The sequence below is a fragment of the Lissotriton vulgaris genome, chromosome 12, assembly GCF_964263255.1.
Source record: "Lissotriton vulgaris chromosome 12, aLisVul1.2, whole genome shotgun sequence".
NCBI classification, from domain to species: domain Eukaryota; kingdom Metazoa; phylum Chordata; class Amphibia; order Caudata; family Salamandridae; genus Lissotriton; species Lissotriton vulgaris.
In genome coordinates this window covers 9,271,539-9,285,967 of record NC_141700.1, presented here as the reverse complement: position 1 = coordinate 9,285,967, position 14,429 = coordinate 9,271,539, and the positions used below count along the sequence as shown (strand labels likewise).

Below are 14,429 nucleotides of genomic sequence, written 5' to 3'. Positions count from 1 at the left end.
GCTTGGGGGGCTGTGCATGGGGTTGGTTGTGCACCAGGAGGGCTGTGCATGGGGTTGGTTGTGCACCAGGAGGGCTGTGCATGGCCATGCTTGTGCACCAGGAGGGCTGTGCATGGCGGTGCCTGTGCACCACAAGGGCTGTGCATGGTGATACTGGTTCACCAGGAGAACTGTGCATGGTGACAGTGGTGCACCAGGAGGGCTGTGCATGGCGGTGCCTGTGCACCACGAGGGTTGTGCATAGTAAAGCGTGTGCAGGAGGAGGGCTGTGCATGGTGACACTGGTGCACCAGGAGGGCTGTGCATGGCGGTGCCTGTGCACTAGGAGGGCTGGGTATGATGACGATGGTGCACCAGGAGGGTTGTGCATGGTGATGCTTGTGCACCAGGAGGGCTGTGCATGGCGGTGCCTGTGCATCACGAGGGCTGTGCATAGTGACGCGTGTGAAAATGGAGGACTGTGAATGGTGACGCGTGTGCACGAGGAGGGCTGTGCATGGAGACGTGTGTGAACGACGAGGGCTGTGCATGGCGGTGCTTGTGCATGAGCAGGGCTGTGCATGGTGAAGCGTGTGCACCAGGAGGGCTGTGCATGGAGACGCGTGTGCACGAGAAGGACTGTGCATGGTGACGCGTGTGCACGAGGAGGGCTGTGCATGGTGACGCGTGTGCACGAGGAGGGCTGTGCATGGCGGTGCTTGTGCACCAGGAGGGCTGTGCATGGAGAGGCGTGTGCACGAGAAGGGCTGTGCATGGTGACGCGTTTGCATGAGGAGGGCTGTGCATGGCGGTGCTTGTGCACCAGGAGGGCTGTGCATGGTGACGCGTGTGCATGAGAAGGGCTGTGCATGGTGGCGCGTGTGCACGAGGAGGGCTGTGCATGGTGACGCGTGTGCACGAGGAGGGCTGTGCATGGTGACGCGTGTGCACGTGGAGGGCTGTGCATGGTGACGCGTGTGCACAAGGACGGCTGTGCATGGTGACACGTTTGCTCGAGGAGGGCTGTGCATGGCGATGCTTGTGCACCAGGAGGGCTGTGCATGGTGACGTGTATGCACGAGGAGGGCTGTGCATGGCGGTGCTTGTGCACCAGGAGGGCTGTGCATGGTGACGCGTGTGCACGAGTAGGGCTGTGCATGGTGACGCGTGTGCACGAGGAGGGCTGTGCATGGTGACGCCTGTGCATGAGAAGGGCTGTGCATGGCGGTGCTTGTGCACCAGGAGGGCTGTGCATGGTGACGCGTGTGCATGAGAAGGGCTGTGCATGGTCACGCGTGTGCATGATGACGCGTGTGCACGAGGAGGGCTGTGCATGGTGACGCGTGTGCACGAGGAGGGCCGTGCAAGGTGACGAGTGTGCACGAGGAGGGCTGTGCATGGTGACGCGGGTGCACGAGGAGGGCTGTGCATGGTGACGCGTGTGCACGAGGAGAGCTGTGCATGGTGACGCGTGTGCACGAGGAGGGCTGTGCATGGTGACGCATGTGCACGAGGAGGGCTGTGCATGGTGACGCGTGTGCACGAGGAGGGCTGTGCATGGAGACAGGTGTGCACGAGAAGGGCTGTGCATGGTGACGCGTGTGCACGAGAAGGGCTGTGCATGGTGACGCATGTGCACGAGGAGGGCTGTGCATGGTGACGCGTGTGCACGAGGAGGGCTGTGCATGGTGACGTGTGTGCACGAGGAGGGCTGTGCATGGTGACGCGTGTGCACGAGGAGGGCTGTGCATGGAGACAGGTGTGCACGAGAAGGGCTGTGCATGGTGACGCGTGTGCACGAGAAGGGCTGTGCATGGTGACGCATGTGCACGAGGAGGGCTGTGCATGGTGACGCGTGTGCACGAGGAGGGCTGTGCATGGTGATGCGTGTGCACGAGGAGGGCTGTGCACTGCCGTGCTGGTGCTTCTGGGCAGCCGCATAGGTTTGTTACACTCTGTTTCTTTCTGATTTCATTTGGAAGGACGAACCCCCCGACCCTCAACGCTTTCATCATGGACAAGGCCCTGCTGGAGTACGAGGTCTCCATCGACTCCGACTGCAAACTGCTGACCGTGGGCAAGCCCTTCGCCATCGAAGGTGAGGGGTCCGGGTGCAAGCCCCTCCCTGAAAGGGGAGGGGGAGCAGAAGAGCAAATGAAGCGATGGGGGTGAGAGAGGGTGTACAGACTGGGGGGGGGGGGGGGGGAGGTAAAAAGATAGATTATGAGAAATGATGTTTTTGACTGAGGGGAGTGGACCCCTTCCAAAGCCCGGGCAGGGCGACCCCCAGAAGTCACTAAATGAACCTGTGTTCGTTCAGCCCTCCGGTAGCGCGGCACAGAAGCAGCCAGGCTTACCTTAGAGGCGTTTATGCAGCCACAAACAGCAATAAAGTGAAAACACTCACAAGAAAAACCCCACACCAATTTAGAAAAAGAGAGCCACATGTACTAAATAAATTGAGGCCATGACAACAAATGCAACCAGTAGAACCGGAAATACGCAATTTAAAGGTTTAAGTAGAAATAGCACCAAGAAGCAGGAAGCGCTAACTGTGGGTATCTGGTCAGGCTAAACTGGGACAGGCTGCCCGTGATGGAATGTGCCCGGATACAGGTACCAGGTTAGTCCCACTGAAGAAGTTACCTGCTCAAAGATTTCAAAACTTCAGGATTTCGCTGGAGGAGCTCAGCTGATGCCAGCGAAGGGCCCAGAATCTGGGGAGCCTCCTTTCGGGGATCAAGAACTCACTACAGCCGAGGCCGGCAGGGCTGGGGCCGGGCCAGCTGCAGCCGGTGAGCTGGGCAGCTGCGGGGAGGCCTCTGGAGCTTGTTGTGTGCCTGTAGCTCAGAACAGGAGGTCAGCGACGGACCCTTGGAGTCACTCTGATAGTCCTGGGTTCAAGGAGACGGTCCTCTCAAAAGCCCAGGCCTCAAGCGGCCCTCTCTGGGCCCAGCAGTGACCCAGTAGTGTCTAGGCTGCACGGTCCAGTGACCTCTCACCCTACAGCTCACCTTGGGCTCCTTGTAATCACCCTTGAAGTGTCCCACCCCCAGGCTGGCTCCCCTGCAGCCCCGCGACCCCCCAGGCACGTCCACTGAGCAGGATTAGACGGCTCAGTGAGCGGGGGCGCCGCATGAATATAAATCAGGGGGTCTCGGCTCGTCCTCCAGGCTCACGCGTGCAGGGTATGAAGATGAGGCGTGCGCCGCTCCCTGGACTGAGGCGATGCACTCCCTCCTCCTCCACTGGAGGGCCACAGCACCCGCGGTCAGGGGCCTGGCTATCACTGGTGCAGCAGGTGCAGTGGCACCGGGGCCCACGATCATCCGCATTCAGGGGCCTGGCTATCACTGGTGCAGTGGCACCGGGGCCTACGATCATCCACATTCAGGGGCCTGGCTATCACTGGTGCAGCAGGTGCAGTGGCACCGGGGCCCACGATCATCCGCATTCAGGGGCCTGGCTATCACTGGTGCAACAGGTGCAGTGGCTCCAGGGCCCTAATCATCTGCATTCAGGGGCCTGCCTATGACTGCTGCAGCAAGTGCAGTGGCACCGGGGCCCACGATCATCCGCATTCAGGGGCTTGGCTATCACTGGTGCAGCAGGTGCAGTGGCACCGGGCCCCACGAACATCCGCATTCAGGGGCCTGGCTATCAGTGGGTCAGCAAGTGCAGTGGCACCAGGGCCCTAATCATCTGCATTCAGGGGCCTGCCTATGACTGCTGCAGCAAGTGCAGTGGCACCGGGCCCCACGAACATCCGCATTCAGGGGCCTGCCTATCACTGGTGCAACAGGTGCAGTGGCACCGGGGTCTGCAATTGTCTGCATCCAGGGTCTAGCTACCAGTGGTGCAGTGGCACCGGGGCCCCTAATCATCCGCATTCAGTGGCCTGCTTATCAGTGGTGCAGCAGGTGCAGTGACACCGGACTTGCTGCTCTAGTTCAGTATTTAGCATGTGGACTGGAGATCTGTCCTGCTTGAGTGCTCCTGCCCCTCAGCATCCTTGCTACGTCACTGCCCATCTACCGAGGTTCGGCCCCTCCCCCCACCTCTCTGATCAGTCCCTTTCCACCTCGGATACCTTTGCCATATCATTATTTTCGCCCTGTTTCTGTGCCCCGTATTTTCGTGTTTGCTCTTTCGTAAGTCACTTGTAGCGAGGGTTGTATTTCAAAAACTTATAATATTACTTACAGCCCCCCAGTGTCCCCCCCCCCCCACCCCCCCTTTCCATAGGCTGGGGCGCCAGCTCTGGCACCCGTCGATCCACCGTGAATTTTAAAGTTCTTCTCCCCGGTCGTGTGAACCGCCCCGCGGTGTGCAGCGCTCCGAAACCCGCGGGGGCAGAGTTCAGTCTATAAAACACTTTTAATGAATTAATATTTCAGTGCATTGCAAGCCTCGTTCATTATTTATGGGTGCTTGCTCGTCAGCGAGGCCTGCGCTTCCCACGGACGTGACAATTATTAATGTGCCATGTTTCTGTGCTACTGCGTGCCCTAAGATGCGCCTCGAAGCCCAGCCAACTCTTCACTGTTTCATTGCAAGACGCATCCGTGCACCTCGAATGCCCCCGCGCCGCTCGGATAACCCCGTGCGCCAGGGCCGGACTGGGAACAGAAACCAGCCCTGGCAAACTGCTCAGCCTGCCCCCCTTGGGATGAGGGGGAGTGCAGTCGAGCAGTTTGAGAGGGCCGGTTTTGGCCATTTTGTTACAGGGGGCCGATACTGCTGACCCCCTGTAACAAAAACGGGGCCCAAAATAGGCCCCCACTCTAGCGGCCTACCTGGGAAACGCCCGGTGCCCGCTTTGGCCAGTCCGGCCCTGCCGTGCGCCTCGGACGCCCCCTGTGCCCCTCGGACGCCCCGTGCCCCTCGGACATCCCCGCGCCCCTCAGACGCCTCTTGTGACCCACGGATGCCCCGTGCCCCTCAGACGCCCCCGTGCCCCTCAGACTCCTCTTGTGCCCCTCGGATGCCCCCGTGCCCCTCAGATGCCCCCATGCCCCTCAGACGCCCGTGCCCCTCAGACGCCTCTTGTGCCCCTCGGATGCCCCCGTGCCCCTCAGACGCCCCGTGCCCCTCAGACGCCTCTTGGGCCCCTCGGATGCCCCCGTGCCCCTCAGACGCCCCGTGCCCCTCAGACGCCTCTTGTGCCCCTCGGATGCCCCTGTGCCCCTCAGACGCCCCCGTGCCCCTCAGACGCCTCTTGTGCCCCTCGGATGCCCCCGTGCCCCTCAGACGCCCCCGTGCCCCTCAGACGCCTCTTGTGCCCCTCGGATGCCCCCGTGCCCCTCAGACGCCCCCGTGCCCCTCAGACGCCTCTTGTGCCCCTCGGATGCCCCCGTGCCCCTCAGACGCGCCCGTGCCCCTCAGACGCCTCTTGTGCCCCTTGGATGCCCCCGTGCCCCTCAGACGCCCCCGTGCGCCTCGGATGCCCCCGTGCGCCTCGGATCCCCCCCGTGCGCCTCGGATCCCCCCCGTGCGCCTCGGATCCCCCCCGTGCGCCTCGGATCCCCCCCGTGCGTGCCTCGGATGCCCACGCACCCCTTGGATGCCCACGCGCCCCTCGGATGCCCACGCGCCCCTCGGATGCCCACGCGCCCCTCGTATGCTCACGCGCCCCTCGGATGCCCACGTGCCCCTCGGATGCCCACGTGCCCCTCAGACGCCCCCGTGCCCCTCAGACGCCACCGTGCCCCTCAGACGCCTCTTGTGCCCCTCGGATGCCCCCGTGCCCCTCGGACGCCCCCGTGCCCCTCGGACGCCCCCGTGCCCCTCGGATCCCCCCCGCGCGCCTCGGAAGCCCTCCGCGTGCCTCGGATGCCCCCGCGTGCCTCGGATGCCCCCGCGTGCCTCGGATGCCCCCGCGCGCCTCGGATGCCCCCGCGCGCCTCGGATGCCCCCGCGCGCCTCGGATGCCCCCGCGCGCCTCAGAAGCTACTGCGCGCCTCGGATGCCCCCGCTCGCCTCGGATGCCCCCGCGCGCCTAGGATGCCCCCGCGCGCCTAGGATGCCCCCGCGCGCCTAGGATGCCCCCGCGCGCCTAGGATGCCCCCGCGCGCCTAGGATGCCCCCGCGCGCCTAGGATGCCCCCGCGCGCCTCGGATGCCCCCGCGCGCCTCGGATGCCCCCGCGCGCCTCGGATGCCCCCGCGCGCCTCGGATGCCCCCGCGCGCCTCGGATGCTCACGCGCGCCTCGGATGCCCTCGCGTGCCTCGGATGCCCTCGCGTGCCTCGGATGCCCTCGCGTGCCTCGGATGCCCTCGCGTGCCTCGGATGCCCTCGCGTGCCTAGGATGCCCCCGCGCGCCTAGGATGCCCCCGCGCGCCTAGGATGCCCCCGCGCGCCTAGGATGCCCCCGCGCGCCTAGGATGCCCCCGCGCGCCTAGGATGCCCCCGCGCGCCTAAGATGCCCCCGCGCGCCTAGGATGCCCCCGCGCGCCTAGGATGCCCCCGCGCGCCTAGGATGCCCCCGCGCGCCTAGGATGCCCCCGCGCGCCTAGGATGCCCCCGCGCGCCTAGGATGCCCCCGCGCGCCTAGGATGCCCCCGCGCGCCTAGGATGCCCCCTCGCGCCTCAGAAGCTACTGCGCGCCTCGGATGCTCACGTGTGCCTCGGATGCCCCCGCTCGCCTCAGATGCCCCCGCTCGCCTCAGATGCCCCCGCTCGCCTCAGATGCCCCCGCGCGCCACCGGCTCCTGACTGCTTCAAGCTGCTGAGAAATACTTTATTCCCAGAAATTACCCTCTGTTCAGGGGCGCGGCCTAGTCAGTGGGATTTTGGGAGGTCTCAACTTTCCCAGGTAAAACAAGCATTTACAATGCAATCGGTCTCCCCTTTGGGACCTTATATGTATTTTGCTATGCTGCACATTAGCCTGGGTGCTGAAACATCTACTGTTCTTTAACATGGAGGGAAAGTAAGCACCAACCTGTGTGACACGCCAGGTATGGGAACACATGGAGAGACATATTGCCTGTCAGTGGGAAATGGTGTAGTCCAAAGCTCTGTTTTTAATATAACATCAGGGCCTTCGGTGTTCATATCACTGAAAATACAAGATTTGCAAAAAATATTATTGTCTACGGGTGCTCGTGGAAGACAATTTCTATGGACTGGAATCTAGAGAAGGCTAAAGCGGTTCTGGTATTTTACTGACCTCTGCTGGTCATTTTCTATCAAGAAAGTTAAATAGAGGCAGTTGAACAGAAAAAGAAGTCCCTAAGCCCACAAAGTACATACACATATAAGTATATACTAAAGTATATACTAGAGGTCTTGAACGCTCAACCTAAAAAGGCGTCAGGTTGGCGGGTGAGATGACCAGGGCTCGGGGTGGAGGGTGAGATGACCAGGGCTCGGGGTGGAGTGCGAAGTGACCAGGGCTCGGGGTGGAGGTTGAGATGACCAGGGCTCGGGTGGAGGGTGAGATGACCAGGGCTCGGGGTGGAGGGTGAGGTGACCGGGGCTTGGGGGGAGGGCTCGGGTGGAGGGTGAGGTGACCAGGGTCAGGGGTTGTTGTGTGGCGTTTTAAGCTCCCAGTGAATTTGCCCGATTCATGCCCTTATATAGGTACAATTCACATTGCCCTTATATAGGCATAGAAATCAAGCCCTTATTTAGGCATAGCCCATGCTACCCAAATACAGGCATGGCTACTTCCACCCTGTTAGACGGACCGGGAGGGTCGGCCGAGGACAAGAGGAGAGGTCTCCGGGGAGAGCCGTCTCCAGCGATCGTACAGACGAATATCTTCCCCCCCACAGACATACACCACACAAGGATAAGGTTTAACGTTCTTTATAAGCAATCTTTAAGTACGGTAGAATGGTACAAGGAGGTCTGGACTCAGGGGTCCCCTCGATTCTAGTCTCTTGGGCGGAAAGGGGGGTAGCGGGACAGTCTTGTTACCAATCTGGTAGATGCGATGATAAGATGGATAGCTCACAATCCTCGAGCTCGGCGTTCTTAGATGGATGGGCCGCGGCGGAGCCAGCAGGTCCCGAGATGATCGTAGGTAGCGACGGTCCGCGGCGGCGCCAGCAGGTCCCGGTGAAGATGAAGGGTTCAGAAGGTTTGCGGCAGCGCCAGCAGGCAGGACAGTAGTTCACAAGGCAGGGCTACGGCAGCGCCAGTAGTCCGTCAAGGATGAGTTCGTCACGGTGTCTCTCGACTCCAAGATACAACTGCCTTCCTGCTCTGGAGCTGCCCCAGTTATAGGTCTGGCGTCCTTTGATGTCCGGACCCTCGCACTTGGAGGTCGGGAGGTCCGGGATGAGGGAGTCCAGACACCCAGCAGGGGGGTGGAGCCAGCGCCCGGGGGAGCTGGGGGCGATCGGCACCTGGCGAGGGAGAGCCATCGACACTTCTTTCTCCCATTGACCTGCCAAGTGGGCCACTCACCTCCTGGGTGGATGGTGGTGCCGGGATGTCGGGCCCTGGCCAGGCCCAGGGTTAGGGTCAATCTGAGGCCACGCGGCCTCGTGGTGCAGTGTCCAAGATGGCGGCCGGGCCGGGCGAGGGAGCCGGTAGTGATCCGGCCCCATGATGCAGAGATGTCCGGGGGCAGGAGTCCCGTATGAGACGGGGTGCGGGTTGGTTCTGTGGGTAACACCTGGAGGGCCGGGCTCGGGCTCTGTCATGCGGGGAGGAAGCAAGCCCTTCACGTGGCCTGTCCAACATGCGTCCCCCCCAGCTGAAGGCGGGGAGAGTCACCCATCCTCTTGGGGACTCTCCTCGTCGAGGCGGAAAAAGCGTGACAGGCCATCTGCGTTGGCGTGGTCTTGCCCAGGTCGATGTTCCACAGTGAAGTCCATTCCCTGCAGGGAGATGGACCAACGCAATAGTTTTGGGTTTTCCCCCCGCATCTGCATTAGCCACTGCAGGGGCCGATGATCTGTCTGTACCCGGAAGTGGGTACCAAAGAGATACGGCCGGAGCTTTTTGAGGGCCCACACCACTGCGAAGGCCTCTCTCTCGATGGTGCTCCAGCGTTGTTCTCGGGCCAGAAGGCGTCTGCTGATGAAGGCCACTGGTTGGTCAAGTCCTTCGGGGTTCAACTGGGAAAGGACTGCCCCAATGCCATGGTCGGAGGCATCCGTTTGGACGATGAATTTCCGACTGTAGTCGGGGGCCTGGAGCACAGGGGCAGAGCACATGGCGGCCTTCAGCTTCTCGAAGGCCATTTGGCAGTCTGGGGTCCAGTTGACCTTCTTTGGGTGATTTTTGGATGTGAGTTCCGTGAGGGGCCCCACAATGCTGCCATAGTCCCTCACGAACCGCCGGTAGTAGCCCGTGAGGCCCAAGAAGGCGCGGACCTCGGTCTGTGTGATGGGGGGCTGCCAGGACTGGATGGCAGCGATCTTGAGTTGAAGAGGGGCCACCAGACCGCTTCCCACTTGGTGTCCGAGATAGGTCACGGACCCCTGACCTATTTGGCATTTGCTGGCCTTGATCGTGAGGCCGGCCCGTTGGAGGGCCTGCAGGACCTCTCGGAGGTGGTGGAGGTGGTCGGACCAGTGGCGGCTGTACACAGCGATATCGTCCAGGTAGGCGGCGCTGAATTCCTCGAGTCCCGCCAAGACCTGGTTCACTAGTCGCTGAAAAGTAGCTGGGGCATTCTTCATGCCGAATGGCATGACCTTGAAGTGGTAGTGGCCATCAGGGGTGGAAAAGGCGGATCGTTCTTGGGCCCTGGGTGTGAGACCGATCTGCCAGTAGCCCGCTGTCAGGTCGAAGATGCTGAGGTAGCGGGCAGCTCCCATGCGGTCGATTAGTTCATCTGCTCGGGGGATGGGATGAGCGTCGGTTCTGGTGACAGCGTTCAAGTCCCGGTAGTCGACGCAGAATCGGAGCTCTGGAGTGGTGCCGGGGGCGGCAGCTTTGGGGACCAGTACCACTGGGCTGGCCCAGGGGCTGTCTGAGGGCTCGATGACCCCGAGCGTGAGCATCTTGGACACCTCCTCTTGGATGCAGGCCCGTACCCGATCTGGTACGCGGTAGGCCCGATGTCGGTTAAGGGGACTGTCCCCAGTGTCCACGTCGTGCAAGCACCAGGGGGTGACCCCTGGAGTGAGGGAAAACAGAGTTGCAAACTGCAGCAGGAGGTCCCGGCAGCCTTGGCGCTGTTCCGGGGTGAGGGCCTCTGAGAGTCGGACCCCGTCCACGGAACCGTCTTTCTCCCGGGTCCTTAGGAGATCAGGGAGGGGCTCGGAGTCTTCTTCGGCTCCGCTGTCGGTAGCCATCAGGAGGCTGAGCTCCGAGCGCACAAAGTGGGGTTTTAGTCTATTGGCGTGGAGGACCCGGAGGGGGTTCCGAGAAGATTCCATATCGATGAGATAGGTGACGGGGCTCTTGCGCTCGACCACTTTGAAGGGCCCCGTCCACTTGTCCTGTAAGGCGCACGGTTCAGTGGGGGACATCACCCACACTTGTTGGCCAGGTTCGAACTCGATGGAGGAGGCATTTTGATCGTACCACTTCTTCATGTCCTCCTGACTGGCCTCAAGATTCACTTTCGCCATTTCTCTGAATCGCCTGGTCTGATTGCCTAGGGTCAGGAGGTACTTGAAGACATCTGGAGGGGTCTTCAGAGGGGGCATCTCCCAACCTTCTTTGACTAGGCTGAGGGGCCCTCGCACAGGGTGTCCGTATAAGAGTTCGAACGGGCTGAAGCCAAGGGACTTCTGGGGGACTTCTCGATATGCAAAGAGGAGGCACGGCAGTAGCACATCCCACTGGCGACGGAGGGGCTCTTCCAACCCCCCAATCATCCCTTTGAGCGTGCGGTTAAACCGCTCGACTAGTCCGTTTCCTTGAGGGTGATAAGGGGTCGTGAATCGGTAGGTGACCCCACACTGTTGCCAGAGGGATTTCATATATTTTAAAAAAAAAAGTTTGTGCCTCGGTCGCTGACGACGTCTCGGGGAAAGCCCACCCGGGAGAAGATCCCCATCAAGGCCCGGCCGACCACCGGGGCTGTCACAGTTCTCAGGGGAACAGCCTCGGGGTAGCGGGTGGCGTGGTCCACCAGTACCAGGATGAACCGATGTCCTTGTGCTGTACGGGGGTCCAGGGGCCCCACAATGTCTATTCCCACCCTCTCGAACGGGGTGGTGACAACTGGGAAGGGTTGCAGAGGTGCTTTAAGTTTGCGGCCGCTCTTCCCGCTGGCCTGGCACGTGGGGCAGGACCGGCAGTGGTTGAGGACGTCGTTTCTCATCTTGGGCCAGAAGAAGTGTGTGAGAAGTTGGCCCGATATGCAACGTTCGCTATTCTAGCGACCGCTATGTATCGTTCCAACGACCCTTATGGTGTTTGGTTGTAAGTCAACCTATAGACCAGCTATCCTAGTAGCGTGGATACGAGCAGTCTAAGGCTAAAGACTCGAGAGGGCGCGTTAAGCCAGCTGTTTACCACACATGTACCCCTTGAACACCCAGTGAAAGGACACCACACAAGTGTTATGAAAATAAACAATATATTTATTAAGAATCACAACAGCCCTGTACTCTTTATGAGGACAGGGTACTAAGCACAAACCAAATCTCTTTAGTAAATACTTCAAGTGCACAGTTTAAAACAAGTGTCCGGGGACACGGAAAGGTTAAGGCAAGTCGGAAGCGAGGGACTCGGGACCCTAGAGTAAGGAGGCTATGCAGGCACCGAAATGCCGAGTTACCTAGCCACGAGGGCTGCGGCTGCACAAGTCTTACAGGCGTCGGGGTCTTCGCTGACGAGCCAGGAGCCGGAAGAAAAGGAGTTGCTGGCCGGCGACCAGTGATGAATAGTTCGCAGAGATCCAAGCCTGGATCGGAGATTGATGAAACCTGAAAGCAGAGGGGACCAAGTTCGTACTACTAGCCAGTAGTCAGAGGGTACCAGGAAGGCACCAGTTGGCCGTCACCTCGACCAGGTGAGTGGGCGACGCTAGGCTCTGCAGTCTCACGGACCAGGAGGCGTTGTCGGCGACCACGGTGGAGGTGCGAGCTGTCCCACGACGGATGTCGCTGTCGGCGTCTTGAGTGGACCAGGAGGGTCCGGGGTGCTTCTCGAAAAGATGGAAGCAAGGGCCAGTCTGGAGCAACCAGACCGGCAGTGTTGATTTTCGGATGTCGTCGCAGAAGGACACAGCCAGCGGCTAGTGACCAGACAACGTGCTGAGCAGCGAGCAGAAGGGCCCCACGCAGATCGTGGAGATGCTGGGAGGCTGCACTTCGGTGCTGGAGCGGCTCAGGGTCGGGGCTTCTCGGACCCCAGTGCACTCACCAGAGAGTTACCTCGATGGTCGTGCTGGTTTTTAAGAGCGTGCAGGTTCTGATGATGGCCGGTCCCTCGAGGTCTCGTCGCACCCACAGATCACAGCTGAGCTGATGACGTGGGTAGAGGTCAGAGGTGCCAGGGAAGCCGGTTCTCGTCGAGCTGGGCCGTCGGATTCCTTGAGGAAGGACTTACAGCAAACCGCAGAGTTCTTAGATGGTGCCCGCTGATGCAGGGTGACTACTCCTTAGCCACAAGGGAGAAATCTTGAGAAGAGTCTTGAAGTCCTTTCGTAGAAAGTATTCTTGATTCAAAGATGATCTAATTTGGAAGGGTCCCCGCTCCGGCCTTTATCCTAAAGAAAGGGGTGGGTACATGACTAGGTCCTGCCCTAAGGGTGGGACCAGAAAGGGGGGTAGTTACACCCCTCTCCCCTGCCGGACTTTCCCCAGGCCAGGGCTGTCGCCCCTGGAACTGGTTCTAACCGGCAGATGCGTAGTGAGCACCGGGGTGCCACTCCGCAGTCACCTTCTCGCAAAAGCCCTACCTACCCAGAATACACAAACCCTGTCTGGGACGGTGCGAACACCGCCCTCGACAGGAAACCCTTTGTCCAAGTGCTCCTCGCTGGAAGGACTCCCAGCAGCAGGAGGTCAGACTCGTGTCTGTGGTGGCAGCATCCATTTTGTGGAGCTGAGGCTTTCGTTAACTTTAACCGGGGTTCACAGTTACGTACATGTCGTGTCCCTCTAGAAGGGCGGAATGCTAACCTCGTCGCCAGAGTTGGTGAGAGGGCAGCATCCCGATTCGTATGACACCTTACTCGACATGTCTTGATAACGCGACACCGAAGTTACCGATATGGTACGCGTTATCATGGAACAGCCATTGGGTCTTGATTCCGCAAGCTGCAACCGGGCTCGGCTCGGGCCAGAGCTTAGTTCACCCGAGCCCATGCACTCTGCCTTCAGGATTGTCAAGGCCTGCCATAGGAGTGACTGATAGGAACTCGGGTGTCCATTGGAGGGTTAGATATAGGGCTACTATATCTAAAGCAAAGGGTGATTACACGACTTTGCCCCAGCTGTCATGCAGCCAGTTGTGTCAGATTTAGGAGGCCAGCCAGGGGTGGCATAATACATGCTGCAGCCCCTGGCGGCCCTGGGTACACCTATGCCCTGCGTTACGGGGTCTGATAAGGTGGCCCAGTACCAATTGGTAAATGCACCTAGGGTACATCTCGTAATTTAGAAAGAGAACAGCCAGGCTGTGGGTCTGATTGGCAGGCCCACAGCCAGAGAAAGTCGTAAACCAGTGAAACAAAAGCAAAAAATCTGGGTGATCATGGGATTGCAGACCCTACTCTCCTACATGACCCCCCCCCAAACGTCGGAACAACTAGCTAACCTTGACCAGGTGAGTCTTCTTGTTCTAAGTGGAAATATCTGGAGAGCCCATCGGCATTGCCATGATCAGTACCAGGTCTATGTTCCACTGTGAAGTCCATCCCCTGTAGGGAAATGGACCACCTAAGCAGTTTGGGGTTTTCACCCTTCATCTGATTTAGCCACAAGAGGGGCTTATGGTCGGTCTGAATTTTGAAGTGAGTGCCAAACAAGTATGGCCTCAGCTTCTTCAGGGCCCAAACCACAGCAAAGGCCTCCCTCTCAATAGCTGACCAATTCTTCTCTCTAGGGGTCAGCCTTCTGCTTATAAAAGCAATGGGCTGGTCTTGACCATCAAAATTCAGTTGAGAAAGAACAGCTCCCACACCCAACTCAGAAGCATCTGTTTGGACAATGAATGGTTTGGAGTAGTCCGGACTCTTGAGGATAGGCGCCGTGCACATGGCCTGCTTTAGGTCATCGAATGCTTTTTGACAGCTCGCTGTCCACTGAACCTTTTTTGGCATTTTCTTACTTGTCAGTTCATTTAATGGTGTCACGATGGAACCATAGTTCCTGACAAACTTCCTGTAGTAACCAGTCAGGCCCAAGAAAGCTCGAACCTGAGTCTGGGTGGTTGGAGGAGCCCAGTCCCTGATTGACTGTATCTTGCTCTCCAGCGGCTGAACCTGACCTCCACCTACAAGGTGGCCCAGGTATACAACCTGTGTCTGCCCTATCTGGCACTTGGTGGCCTTGATAGTGAGGCCTGCTGCTTGCAGCGCCTCCAATGTC

The 14,429-nt window shown here is 59.8% G+C and overlaps 1 protein-coding gene across 1 annotated transcript in view; it reads left to right on the top strand.

The window, feature by feature from the left end:
* GRIN3B (glutamate ionotropic receptor NMDA type subunit 3B) overlaps positions 1-14,429 on the top strand; it is a 258,304-nt gene that overhangs the window by 99,953 nt on the left and 143,922 nt on the right. The window contains exon 5 of the mRNA XM_086946717.1: positions 1,962-2,077. Within this exon, the coding sequence (XP_086802843.1) occupies positions 1,962-2,077 (116 nt within the window). The remainder of the gene's footprint in view (positions 1-1,961; positions 2,078-14,429) is intronic.